The sequence below is a fragment of the Solea solea genome, chromosome 7, assembly GCF_958295425.1.
Source record: "Solea solea chromosome 7, fSolSol10.1, whole genome shotgun sequence".
NCBI classification, from domain to species: domain Eukaryota; kingdom Metazoa; phylum Chordata; class Actinopteri; order Pleuronectiformes; family Soleidae; genus Solea; species Solea solea.
Window position 1 is genome coordinate 4475818 of NC_081140.1, and position 15133 is coordinate 4490950.

At 41.3% G+C, this 15133-nt stretch overlaps 1 protein-coding gene across 21 annotated transcripts in view; it reads left to right on the top strand.

The window, feature by feature from the left end:
* Window positions 1-15133, top strand: part of phldb1b (pleckstrin homology-like domain, family B, member 1b) — a 121520-nt gene that overhangs the window by 38970 nt on the left and 67417 nt on the right. For 20 of the 21 annotated variants that reach the window (XM_058634206.1, XM_058634210.1, XM_058634211.1 and 17 more), the window contains exons 3-4: window positions 1219-1342; window positions 2877-3047. In XM_058634206.1, the coding sequence (XP_058490189.1) occupies window positions 1219-1342; window positions 2877-3047 (295 nt within the window). Of the gene's footprint in view, window positions 1-1218; window positions 1343-2876; window positions 3048-7318; window positions 7768-15133 lie in introns of those variants that run through there. The other variant, XM_058634223.1, reaches the window with a different exon arrangement.

Genomic DNA, 15133 nt, shown 5'->3' on the forward strand with positions numbered 1-15133 from the left:
CCTGGATAGAAATACTCAGTCTGACTTGTGGTCATTTCAACACGTAACACGAGAGTAATTATGTATAAAAAGTCAAAATAATAAGTGGATTTTTTTCCCTGTGAGTTTATGGATGTAATAATAGACGTAGAGTAGTTTATGTCTTCATCATCACAGCAGTGACGTGCATTCACTTTAACACTAACAGGGTCACTTGAAAGCACATTTACATTTAGGCTCCATCGCTGCACTCGTCACAAGCTCACTGAATACCCCGCAGGAGCTTCATGTTTCTTAATTGCAGAGTACAGTTGCTATGGCGACGTCCCCTCCCCCTCGCTGAGCTGATAGCACATGGTGGCTTGGTTCAGGCAGAGATGGCTTGGGGTTGGGAGGGGAGCACACACACACGCACACACACACACACACACCTGGTACACACATACACACGCACACACACACACACACACACACATACACACACACACACGCACACGGATGCACTGCATGTAAACAGGCAGCTATAGAAATGTCCTCAGGTGTCTCCTCTTTCCTCAGAGAAGAGGATGAGCACACTCTGAAGTCAGTGCTCGACACAAAGACAAAGCCTCAGTTCTCTCTTTCTTTTTTTCTCTTTTTTTTGATCATGCTGAGTTAATTAGTTCAGCTAATGGACAGGAAATGAGTGCCCATTGGGTCCCATTCATTCACGCCGAGCCATTTATAGTCCACACATAACTGTGCAAGTGGAGTCGGAGGAAGTGACCTCGTTCAGATGCTCAGATTACACCCTGTCTGTCTGTCTGTCTGTGTGTCTGTCTGTCTGTGATTGACAGTGTCTTTGTGGAGACTTTTCCCACTCACACATCAACTGCTTATTTTACTGCACCTGTGGCTATAAATTAGTGACAGGTGGGTTTAAATGTGACATATTCTGGTACAAACGTGAGCTGGTTTTATTTCACCATTTCCATATGTTATTGTATTATATGTTAATTTACATTAGTTTCTTCTATATTCTTCTATATTACTTTCTATATGCGACCTTATTAACATTTTAGAATGTTTTTTTAATTTACACATTCAAATTCTGTCTTACTTAACTTTCTACTGGAATTTTACTGACCAATGTTATTTAACAGTCACTTTCTCCCTCACACGCTTTCGATTTGACTAATTTTGTGGAACAAATATGTTAAATCAGATGATTTTTCTTTGACCTTTTCTCTTCCTCTGCAGAGCACTCCTCTGGATTTGATTGAGACTGGAAAAGGGCTTAAGTTCCAGGCAGAGCGCCCCCACCTGGTCAGCCTGGGTAGCGGACGTTTGAGCACTGCCATCACTCTGCTGCCTCTGCCTGAGGGTGAGACAGTTTAACACAGTCATCACTGTTGTGTTGTATTAATCAAACACGATATGACGTCACACTGTCTCCCATATTATTGCATTTTTATTGTGGTCTTGGTCTCAAGGAACCACAATAATATACACATGCTTCACATATGCTTCTGCAGACTCATACGTTCTCCTGAGTGTTGTGTTTGACGCTGGCTTCATGTCTCTGGACAGACCCGTGTCCCTGTAGTTTGACTTATTTAGCCACAGTGTCCTCTTACTGTTATTGTTAGTCCAGTGGAGAGAAGCCAGGGGAAAAGTGAGCTGAGCTGCCTTCAGTTAGCATTGTGCACCTTAACGGACAGCAGCCTCTGGAACATGCACACGTTTTGTGACAGCATTTTTGGACTCTCAGGTTACAAACGGGCTTAAAACGGACATTGTCAACACCATCCGTGGGAGATAGTGTCTAAGTTACAGTACATGCAAAGTTTATAAACCTGGATGTAAACTTGGCGTAAGTATAAAAGTACTGACTCTCTGCTGAAAACGGCTCTCAGAGTGAAAAACTCAAAACGTCAGCCTCACTTTTCGTGTGTAGACAACGAACACGCTACTTTATATACTTTATATTCCCACCTCTCTCTTGTGCTGGCGTTCATTGTCTTGTGTTTGGATATTGTTTGACAGTGTTTCTGCGTGTGTGTCCGACTCTCTGCCTGCAGTAAAGACAGTTAGATGGATCGCACTCGTGCGGCAGAACTGTGAATTTCCTTCTCAGAAAGTATTTATGTTTATGACAGAAAGTCGCTGCATTTGTTGCTCGTCGCTTTATAAAAGAAACACTGGGGGTCTGTAATGATTCCTCAAGGCTGCAAACAGTCTGGAGGTCTAGAGGAGGTGCAGAAATATTATTCTCTCATTCAGATCACTTGGAATTATTATTATAGATAATGACCAAACAATGTTGCATACCCCAGCTTTAGTTATTATGATGTGTTTGGTATGTGTATGTCAAGGTTTACGGGCCATACCATCATTATGCTTTTTTCTTTTAATTCATATACAAATTTGACATTACCGCTGACTATGATATTTAATCATTGTCAGTTCATGACAACATCCTGTTTGCTTTAAGTTCTCTACTCTGAGATGATTGTAGATCTAAACTGGAGTTCACCTGTAGGACTTTGGAACTGAACAGAAAATAGAAACAGAAAGAAAAGACAGAAAGACAGAAAGAAACTTAATCTAGCATATATATATATACACATATACATATATATATACATATATGTATATATATACATATACATATATGTATATATATATACATATACATATATGTATATATATACATACACATATATGTATATATATACATAGGTTCCTGTAATTCACATTATATGTACTCCATTACATTAGCAAAAATGTCAGTTTTATCTACTTAAACTAAACAGACTCCATATCTGGATAGTTTGTGAAATCACTGCATTCCTGGTGAAAACAGAATTAGAGGTGGACCTCACTTGCTGCTTCATAACTCCTCTTCCTCCCCTCAGGTCGAACCACCCTGGGTCATGGTCCTGTGGACATCAACATCCAGGGTGCAGGAGTAGCTGCCCAGCACTGCTACATAGAGAACAGGTCAGGGGTCATCACGCTGCATCCCTGTGGAAACCCCTGCGCCGTAGATGGACTCCAGGTCACACAGCCCCTCCGCCTGTCACAAGGTACCAGTCAACTCAACCCTTTCTCCCATAAATCACTCTGCTGATATGAATGGTTTCTCATACTTTACATGATGTGCTGTGTGCAACCAAACCATCAGAGATATACTTAGCTCTGTATGGATTTCCATTTTCTCCACTGTAGAACAAACATTACAGGAAACCAGTGATTTGACCTGCGTGCCAGTGTGTACGTATACATCCTTACTAAGCCATAGATCGATCCATTGGCTCTGTGTCTGCACAATGAAAACGAAGCTCAAGAGCCAGCAGGTCTGCTCAGTATAAAATGCACAGTGTGTGTGCTTTTAAATAAGCATCGATTGAAGAGCGGCCAGAGCTTTCTGTGTTAATGAGTTAACAGAGTGAGCTCTGCTGTGCTCAGGCATTCACATATCGAAGGAAACCCGAGGGAGAGAATGAGATATAATGATTTCAAATCTGCTGTGGTGCTGAGTGGATCTTTAACGGATCACTGTGGAGATTTTAGCTAGATGTTCCTGTGGGTTCCACATTTTAAATATAAAGGGTCCCTTATGTGAACAGACAGCCTTTTCTGACTGTAAACTTCTCACTCTGTGACACCAAAGTCACCCAAAAGAATCACGAGGACACAGAAGCTGCTTGTCCACTCGTTCTGTACATGTGTGTCACTCAGGTACTTCTGAACAAAGGATTTCAAACTTCCCCCTGATAGAATAACACATTTAAATGTAAAATGTGATGTAGTTGGCTGATAATGCTGTTTTATTTCATTTAGGATTGTGGGTTATACGTGTACAACAATACCCTGTGAATGATTGGTATTGATATTTTTTCCTTTAATCATGTTTGTTTTCCATCCTGGTATCTTTACAACAGTTCAACATTATTTATAACTGATAAATAAGTGTTAATAAGTGTTATAGGAGATTTCCTCATACGTGAGAAAAAAGGTTTGCATATTATGAACCAGTTTGACAGGAGAGCATTTTCCATCATAAACAAATCAGAGGGGAAGTTACAACCGTCGAAGCGGTGACCGTTTCACTGAAGTCATAAAGATTCATAGACGTTTACCTCAGAGCTCCTGAGACACGGGTGTGGAGACACAACTCATTATTACTCACTGTGTCTGTACAGGAAGTGAAATTCCCTCTCTGTGGATGTGTCATCACACACTAGCGTTGATTGGAAAGGAGCAGTGAGAAGAATATAATCCTTATTTATATCTGCCCCGAACTTAAACTCAAAGAATCACTAAGGTCACAAAGGAGTTACTGATGTAATAACCACTCTTTCTGGACAGTTTACAAAAACGTCTTTCTGTTGGAAAACGCTGTAACAGTGAAGTCAGGTGACAAAAGTATTGTAGCACTGATACAGAAGTGACAGAGGATGAAGAACAGGAAAATATCATTGATTTTATTTTCACGGGTATCAAACATAAATTGAGTTTTCAGCGACATACCAAATAGAATAATTCAAGGAACCCGGTATTGCACCACCGTCATTTAGAAATTCATGCATTTGGCTGAACAACAATGAAATAGTGATATTACAAACATGAACTGATATTATTGCTTTCTATATGTTGTCTTCACACAGTCTCCAGTTTGCAGCATGACTGTCGTGGGTGTGTGTGTAGTCCGTCAGTGTGTCCGCTCTGTCGTTTGCTATTTCAACCTGGTCTCTGGCTCGGTAACCTGAGCGGCGACAGCGGGGCTATTTATACTGCCCCTTCTACCCCAGACAGATCCGACTTTGGCCCCAGAGGGGGTTTCAGGTTGAGGCGTCAGTGTGAGGGTAAAGCAGAGTTCACTCACTGTCAGGCTGAGTCTGTGTTTTAATGTAGGCCATGCAAATGAGAGCAGGAAGCACATCACGCACCACTCCCATAAAGTGTGATGCATCATCGTCAAGCACGTCCATCATCATCAACAGGACACGTGATGTGTGTCATCGGTAAATCTGTCTGCGTCCTGTGTGTCTTCACCCGCTGGATGAATACTTTATAGGCCTCACATCGGCTTTACACTTTATAGAAAAATCAAGTTACAGCAAGTTAGAGAATGAAAATGTGTTTGGTGGTAATCCTGTGGGATTAACAGTATACATCAGAGGAGCCGCTGGAGGGAAATCCCAGCAGTGAAAGGGCATGAACAAACTGAAGCCAGCAGTGATTCGGCTTGTTAGGAAGCACACAAGAGCAAAGGTGTGCTCACACAGACATCTCAGCATTAATTCAGGGGAAGAAGAAGAAGAAGGAGAAGAAGAAGAAGAAGAAGAAGAAGAAGAAGAAGAAGAAGAAGAAGAAGACGGAGAAATAGAAGAAGAAACTCTAGGTCCTGGAGCAACATCTAACATTCCACTGGCAATGAAAAGTCTTGGATACATAAACTTAAAAAAGTGGAAAACATTTAGTTTAAAGCAACTCATTCATGTGGAGTGAAAGGAGTGAAATCAAGTGAATGATTACCAGGCAGTTGCATTATGGGAAATGTATGATCCGTGTGTGAGTTTTTTTTTTATTCTTGATTCCTAGAAGACCTTTGAAGAAATCAGCTTTTCTTCTCTGCTGCTTCAAATTGTGACTCATGATTAGTCTTAAATCTTTGGATTCTCCCTTTAATATCATCACTGGCTGTTTATTCACACTTACATTTCTAATAATAATGCTCCTGTTCTCTCAATATTTAGGTGAGGACTTGGCTTATTTAAGGCACTTGTTATTTACAATGATTTTCTATTCGATTTTGTTTGATGATCATTTATGTAGGTGGCTAAAATCGAGGTTTCCTTGTGTCCTGGTTCTCAGTGCAGGGGGCGCTCAAGGCACAGTCAGCGCTGAAGTATCACTTTAATGTGTGTTGCCTCTGCAGGAGTGATTAAAAAGAAAAGAATATAGTCAGTGGGACTTCAGACAATAATCTGAACAACATTTACTGCAGAGGCGAATGTGTTTCCAGGGAGCGCTTATCACAAATGTTTCCTTTAATGTGTGTTTTTATGGCTCACTGCAGGCTAAATGAATGTCTGGCAGCACGCACGGCTTCACCTTTGTTCTTTAGCAATAAAGTCAAATATGAGAAGGAGAGGGAGGGAGGGAGAGCTTGGCTCGCTCTCTCACAAAACTAAAATCAGTTTTATTGACATGGCAGATGACCATGAATGTTTCCAAAGCATAACGCACTGACGTTGACCTGATCAATAAATCCATAAAAGCTTATTGAGTTTATCCCTTGTCAGTTGTATCTTAATCCTTATGCATCTGTGACGTCACCCGTAAGAATCTGAACTTTTGAAGCCTCGACCAGAAGTTCATAGTTGCCGAAACTGATGTGATTGTTGTTGTTATACGCGACACAAACACACAAACTACAGACTTGTAAAGCAGTTGATTTACTGAATCATTAGAATCCGTCTGACACTAAATACACCAGACGCCTCTGTTAAATATTGAGATCTTAGAAATGATCTACACTTCGGCATTGTTCCGTTTGAGCATTCTTCGTCTACGTCACGTTTTAATTTCGCTTGATACTTTGTCAGAGCAGGTACTAGAAAAGCAGGAGGTACCAGGTACTTTCACTCATGGAAAAGCAAAAAACGGAGTTGAACTGTGCGCCATGATCTTGATCTTTGAATTTCTTCTAAACTGGAACAGAATTTACAAAACAGACATGATGTTCTCTTAAAGAATACCTGAAACTAGCAACTGGAGCCAATCATTCATCAGGAAAATGTTTACTGATGTTATAAATCTATTGAGAAGCCACCAGTGGAGTTGCCCCCTGGTTGCTATTCGATATTCACAAGTCCTCAAGTCCTCTAGTTGACTTCACCAAGGGAACTATAGGACTTTGTTATGTGGGTAATTATGTGAAGGAATTGCGATAATGACTGAATCTGTTTGTGTTGTTCAAACAGAGGCAGAATAACAACATCAAAAACTAAAATTACACACTGCAGCTTTCATTTTGAAACAGTTGTAACAATGTATTTTGTTTTATGGAAATAAAAATCATCCTGGTGCTGGGACTGTCACAGAGGTTGGTGTGTGTTTCAGGGACAGCTCTCTCTATAAACCCCCACCCAACCACTCCACCTCTCCCTCTCTCTCTCTCTCTCTCCCCCCTCAGCTCTGACTCAGGATCAGATCGGGATCTCCACCTTCTTTCATCCTCCTGCTCCTCCTCCTCCTCTCTGGTTTCTCTCTCTCTCTCTCTCTCTCTCTCTCTCTCTCTCTGACAGCAGTGAGAGGTGACTGTGAGCCAGCTGTTTCCTCCACAGAAGCCCCGGGAGTGAGTCAGTCAGTCAGGCAGGCAGGCAGACAGACAGACAGACAGACAGAGCAGCTCCAGCACTGCAGCGTCTTCACTTTGCGTGAATAGCGGGACAAGGAGACAATGGACACAGATCCCAGCGAGTGTAAAGTCCCGCACTGGTTTGAATGAAGTGGAATATACCGCGGCATGCGCGGATGGAGTGGTGTTGTAACAAGTGGCCCAGCGGACAGTTCTCTTTGTGACCTCGCACATATCTACTGAATACATTAGTGCGTGTGCGCTTCCAAGGATTATCATAACAAAAGCGCGTCTCGGGACAAAACCCTCATAAACGCTGCCGCTGTTCCATTAGAAGACGCAGAAACGAGGAAAACCACGTGGTTTATTTAAAGGAGCAGAGGCGATGAAAACAGCAACACCAGGGAGAGAACTTTCATTCATTCCCAGGAGTTAAAGTAAGTCTTTTGTGTGTTTACGCGCTCTTGTGTTTGGACTAACGTGCGGAGCTTGTACTTTTATAAACCTGTGTTTGACTGAAGCCAAACTGCGGACGAACCAGTGCTTGGTTCCTGTAGGTTACGTCGTGTGACTACCTTCAACAATGTGGGGAATACACACTGTATTTACCCGCTTTCTATGTGTCCCTGTCAACGTGCGAGCGTTTGCCAAACCTGCTTTGAAAAACCTCCAAAAAGTATTGTTACATTTCATGTTTGGCAAAACTGCGCATATACCAGAACGCAGTTTACGTTTTAGAATTAAATATAACATTCTCTCCAGTTCGGCATATATCTAACAAACAGCTTATAAATAATATATTTAACACTCACTTGGCAAAGTCTGACTCTGTGCTAACAAGTCACGAAAGTTTCGATTCTGTTCAGTTCAAGTTCTGATTTGGGTTATTATTGATGCCGATTTTCCCTCAAGCTTCCATTTAACAAGAGTCAGATGTTTAATCTATACTTGCATCAGCAGGCTTTGTCTAAATGCAAGGAGAAGTAAATTATGGGTGTTTTTTACAATGGGCTTTGGTTTTGTCATTCCACACATGCACCATGAACACCTGCTCCGACTTTGCTGTCTCCTACCACCCAGTTCCCAGCACCTCCATGTGAGTTCTCTATATAGATTACAAACATATACAAGGGTAAGATGTCAGATGTCTGTCAGATCTGTAGATCTCCCTCCTCCTCCTCCTCCTCCTCCTCCTCCTCTCCCTGCCTTCCACTCTGGCATAACCAGACTCTAATGTGTCTGTCTACTGTTACATAGCTATGTTGCCACTGTGACCTAATCAGGGCTGGTACCTGGAATAGAAGAGAGCTTTCCTTTTGTGCATTCTGCTTCACCAGAAGCCTCTAGGTCACTGGGTTCTGCTCATATTAGCCAGTTTAAACTTCTTACTGATCTTACAACACACTCACACACACACACACACAAACTCTCTCTTTCTCCGCTTTTAAAATACGGTCACTGTGCAGTCTCTGGTGCTGCAGCGTCTTAACGTCTGTCATTTGTGACACATTGGTCTGACCCCCCATTGTCAGGAGAGGATGTTGAAACGCTCATGAGGTTGTGCAGATGTGATGTAGGCTCCCAGCAGGCCCACAGTGCAGGTCAGACAGATGACGAGGGCATCACAGTGCAGCGAGAGCGACAGAAACTGGCAACAGCTGGTGTGCATACGCTGGGTCAGTGTGTGTGTTCCTGCATGTTGGTTGTTTTCTTTTCACAGTCTTTGAACGCACATCCTCTGAATACACCGAGGTCAAGGCAGTGGGTGGTTAAATACTCCAAATACAACAGTGCCTTTGATAAGACCAGGGTTGTGTCCACACCAGAGGTCTACGTCATGAAATCTTAACAGTTCCCAATAACTTTCCCTCCACATGGTTCATGGAAATTTATTCATAGGATGAAGGTCTTCTGGAAAGAGAATCTCAGCAGCGTTTATTGAAAATTGTCGACATGTTCCCCCCGATCTGATCCATTATATGTGTAACTTATGGTTCTGCTCCGTTTGGTCTTTGTGAACAGAAACGATATCACATCATTTGTATGTTGTGACCTTCATCTGAAAACAGGCTCTGTATTTGCAGCCGTCTTCGCTGTACAAGCACAATTTTTCCTGATTTGACATAAAACAAATCACTTCCTATGTGCAGCACTAGAATACCACAATGAGATCCAGACCCGAGGAACACAGAGAGAGCTGTTAGACTTTATCTGCATTTTGTACCTCGGTTGTACCGGGTTGTAAACCCGTTTGTTTGCTACAAGGCAATTGTGCTAGCCACTACTCCACTGTGTGGCCCTAAACATAAATTAAATAACACAATACAAATACACAGTAAAAAAATCGGTTGGGACTATCGGTTGATTAAATTATAATTGTCCGGTTTACCTGAAGGTGTTGACAAGTAATAACTGGGTATTTGGTGTCCTACAATAACACTATGGTCTTTTATGTGTGAGTAATTGTGTTGAAATTTATGAATATGCACCACAGTGCCCTGCAAAATTCCAAATTCCACCTGTGATTCCAGATTCCTCTGCAGAATTTATAGACAGGCACAGAAGGATTTATAGCTGTTTACTGCTCACAGATCACTAAATCATGGGTTGGGAGTGGTGAGAGAATTGAAGCAATTTTCAACCAAGTTTATGTGTTTGCATTATAAGTCCAAGTCTTAATAAATCAAAAGTAGAATCAAAGTAGTTACATTTTTAAACAACAACAACAACAATAATGATGATGAATGGTGAGTAAAGTGTCTATAACTATCAAAAAGGAGCGTTTTGATTTGAAGCATTAAGCTCGCACCCTCGCAAGTTTAATTAAAGCTGCGGTAACTCGCTTTCATCTGTTAGTTATTAAAATACTAACATATTTGGATCACAGCTCTCTGTCCTTAATGACAGATGACCTGAGGTCTTATGCCAGTATTGACGTGGGTTTTATTGCCCTTTCTTGGCTTTTTTTAGGTGAGTCTGCGCTGTGGGAAGTTGTTAGTGATTTTTGCACTGAAGAGCCACTTAAAACTGGAAGAAGTCGTGGCTGAGAAGACGGGATCAACATGTCTTGTGCAAGTTGCGGTTGTAAACTACAGTATGAAACCCTCGTTTCCCTGTCAACTCGCTCTCATTGTTATTGCAGTGTTCTGCTCACGCCCTGAATCGCTGTTCAACCACTGATTGGATTTGAAGACTGTGAAGCATCCGATGATGTTAAAATCATGTATGTTAAAGGCGACATAGACCGGAAGCTCCAATTAACGCTGCGTTTGTGTGTGTATCTGCGTCATTACCTCGTTTATGAAACCCTAAAGTTTCAGAACAAACAGTTCAGCCACTGCTGAGAAAATAGTGTTGTATTGTTTTCCTGGGCTCTGCAAAGCGGATCGGCACTTCCTTAATCTGATGTCGTCATCAGAAATCCTCACCACTCCTCTCACCACCGTAGCGCCTCCTGGTGCGGGCACTAGTCCGGGCACATCCGGTTGCGTACATTCAACCGCAGAAGAAGAAGAACTACTCTCGTTGTAGCTGCTGAGATGCAGAGCATCCACCGTGCCAGAGGGGGAGCTGTGTATCTGAGAGCTGGCCTATCTATTACGTCACTTCCAGGTACCTGGCCAATCACAGGACAGTGAGAAAGCTCTCGTTGGCTGGCCAATCACAACACAGTCCACATTCTGGGGGTGTGGTTTTGGTCTGAAACAGCGCGGCTGACGAGAGCGTCAGTGAGGAGATATTTTGATCGGCTCGTTTGCAGCGATTAGGAGGTTTTTAACCATGAAAACAAGTTAATATATGTAAGTAGACCTCCATAACTAACATATATGTGTGATACAAGCATTCTATGTCACCTTTAATACATGTTCAATGGGCATCAAATTGTCAGAAGCACCAGATCTGGACTGAATTCTGACCAATTGTCCTCTAGTGTGTGGGCAGTATGTGTTATTGTGTTTTATATCACTTGATTTACATTATGCTGAAAGATTGTTGTGGAATCATTCATAAAAAAATCCTTCCTTCTGTACATTTAAACAAGACAGTTTGATAAATGTGGGTAATTGTAAAGATACACATCTTTCTAGTTACACTTGTCAATTCATATATGTTTCCATACACGACTTGTTTAAAGTTTTAATGAATTTTCACCTGAGTTTGAAAGAACCCCCCAAAAACAGCTCACGTAGTTTGGTCTGATACTGACTCAACAGCATCAGGCCGGCAGCCATCTGCCTGTGGAAGCATGTTTAACAGCAGGGGATTGGCTCTCGTTAGTTCTGACAAAAGGAGCAGGAGTGGAGTGGATGGGGGTGGATGGGTGGGTGGGCAGCGAACATCTGTTCGGACATGCAGTAACCAGCCTCCGACCGTTTCTGTGTCGAGTGTCCACTGGAGACAGCAGATGATGGCTCTGCTGCAGACTGCATCTGTCTGTGGGAGGTGATGCTGGGAGCAGCAGGGATGGGAAATGGAAGGAATGTTTTAAAGGGGCATTCCACTAATAGGAGACCTACTGTAAAGCTGAGTTTACGGCCGACTCGCACTGTGTAAGCAGTTGCATCACGCCTCCTCTGGCTTTGGAGAAAGTGAAAAACTTGTTTTCCTAAATCATCCCAAATCATAAGTATAACCCTGTGTGTTATTATAGTTATAAGTATGACACACCTGCTGACCTAAAAGCAATTTGTTGGGGAGACCCTCCCATGGTCACATTTTAGGGTAAAAGCTTGGATTAGGCTGTAGTGCATCTGTCATGTGGGAACCAGAAATGATGTCATTTGTGCCGCTATTGCAGCACTTAGTTGCACACCCCAGATATTTTTGCTACTACGCACATTCTGTGCTCGCAATCGACGTGTCCAAGGGAGGACTGGTTGAGCAGATTTGTGTTTAAAAGCAGCTACAAGACCACAGAGATTGTCACATAGGAGGTAGGATATGAATTTAATGGGCGTTATTAACAAAGTCACACAGAGAAGTTACCTCTATATCCATCTAAAAGTAGACGTTATCATGTTGACGTCAGCATATCGAAAGTTTCTTTTCTACCATAAACGTCTGTATCTATGTTGAGGAATCTTCAATCAGAGCGTCTTAGTAGATTTATCCTGTGATCACTTCCTCCAAACCATTTCCCCTTAACCTTGTATTAGTTCAGATGTTTTTTCCCCCATGATGGTTGGACATTGCCTCCTCCTTCTCCCCATGCTGCTGCTGTTCCCTGTACACTCCTTTTAAAACCAGTCCCCTATCTTCCTCTGGTATGTGCATCTGTGTTTGACGGGCACTGGCTCAGTGAAAGGCAGTCATTGATTAACTGGTGGGCTTGACTCTCTGGCCTTTGCTGAGGCTGTAAACCATCAGCTTTCCATAGCAACTGTCAGCCATGGTTGTGGGCATCCCTTTGTCTGCACCTCCTCTGCCACTTCACTGACGTGGGTTTAGTTGTAATTCCTTTGTCACAAACTACAACAAAAGTCATAAAATTACCAAATGTTTTTTCATCATAGTTAACTAATAGTGGAGAAAATGCTGATAGTTACTACTTGGTGAGGAGAATGAAGGAAGATTTCCTCTGATGCTGATGTTGATACAGCGGTTGTTAACGGTAGCATTTGTTAGCACCAATGACATTGTCAGTGGACACAGAGTTTGTTAGCGGTAGCATTTGTTAGCAGCAATGTCACTGTAAGTGGACACAGAGGTTGTTAGCGGTAGGATTTGTTAGCAGCAATGAAATTGTCAGTTGACACAGAGGCTGTTAGCAGTAGCATCTGTTAGCAGTAATGACATTGTAAGTGGACACAGAGGTTGTTAGCGGTAGCATTTATTAGCAGCAATGAAATTGTAAGTGGACATAGAGGTTGTTAGCGGTAGCATTTTTTAGCAGCAATGTCATTGTAAGTGGACACAGAGGCTGTTAGCAGTAGCAACTGTTAGCAGTAATGACATTGTCAGTTGATACAGAGGTTGTTAGCGGTAGCATTTTTTAGCAGCAATGGCATTGTAAGCGGACACAAAGGTTGTTAGTGGTAGCATTTGTTAGCAGCAATGAAATTGTAAGTTGACACAGAGGCTGTTAGCAGTAGCATTTGTTAGCATTAAGGACATTGTCAGTTGAAATAAAAGAGATATTTTATTTGTAAATAAAGTCTCATCCATGCTTTAGTGAACGGACAGTATTTCCTAGCTGTTTGTGTGGCTACAGTGTGGGTCATAATGTCACAATTGTTAATCGCACCAACAAAGCTTTTTGTAATTTTCCAAGCAGCTGTCACTAAGCACAACCCAGATACCATCAATAGATAGAAATGACAATAAAAAAAAAATCTGTCAGTGCACTATATTCACACCAACCTGATTCTTTTTGTAATTTTCCAAGCAGCTGTCACTAAGCACAACCCAGATACCATCAATAGATAGAAATGACAATAAAAAAAAAATCTGTCAGTGCACTATATTCACACCAACCTGATTCTTTTTGTAATTTTCCAAGCAGCTGTCACTAAGCACAACCCAGATACCATCAATAGATAGAAATGACAATAAAAAAAAAAATCTGTCAGTGCACTATATTCACACCAACCTGATTCAGAAGATATCACTTCAGCTGTTTTCAGACATGACCTCTGGAAAATATGTGGAAAATTGCATCTGGGCATTTCTGGTATTTCATATTGAACATATGATGAATGTAGTTCACACTTAAACAAACTCGGCTGACTCCATATGAACTCACTGTGGTAGAATGTGAAGCGTTCTCGCTCTGACCACCTCTGGTTCCTCTGATCTAATCTTCTGGGAAATGTACTTGAGGCCAGGCCGACGCACTGGAAAGATTTAATGTGGTCGCACCACAGATGATGGAATAGTTTTTGTCCACAAGCACATTTCAGATCAGGTCCAGGGCTGCCAATCTTTTAAATGCCACAGAACCCTTGAGGCATGATGTGGCATTAATGCTGATTGGCCGGAATGGTCCCAAATAAATACTCACACAAGGTTTTAACATTATTATTCTTGACAGCTCTGGTATTAAGTTACTTTGTTCCTTTATTATGATCTTTTATTTTTCCTAATAAAGACCACTATACTCTAACATATAGTATACAGTATGTCTTGTATTTCTACATATATATCTTTATAATACTTTATATGTATATATATATATATATTATATTTCTCTCTCTCTCTCTCTATATGTGTGTATATATATACAGTATGTATATATATATATATATATATATATATATATATATATATATATATGTTGTACCCTGATTGGCTGACATGTGAATCAATGAAGAGACAGTAGATTTTTCTTCCTGTTGGTTCATGAAGCTATTTTTCTTCTTATAAAACATTTCATCATATTCACTGTTGATAACACAGGCCTCTCACAGAAAATGTGACATGTCTTTGTAATTGTGGTGCAGGTTTATCTGCTATAATAACCATGAGCTCTTGGAACCAAGTGTTCTATATTCGCCTTTTCTTATGGTGCATTAATTAAAATTCTTCGTAAGTACTGAAACCATTAGTCGCTTCATTGGAAGACCAATCGACACATACTTGACCCCAACACATTGATAATCAATTGACTAATTGAGTAATTCATCAAGCAAAAGAAACAACAATGAAAACAAATCACATTTAAGAGTCCATATTAGACACCTTACATGAAATAAATGTACTTAAAATAAACAAGTATTTACATGTTTTTATTGTGATGAAATCTTCTGTTTAAAGGAAAAACCACAACCTGTGTCCTTCACATTATGCTGACTGTCAAGAACTATG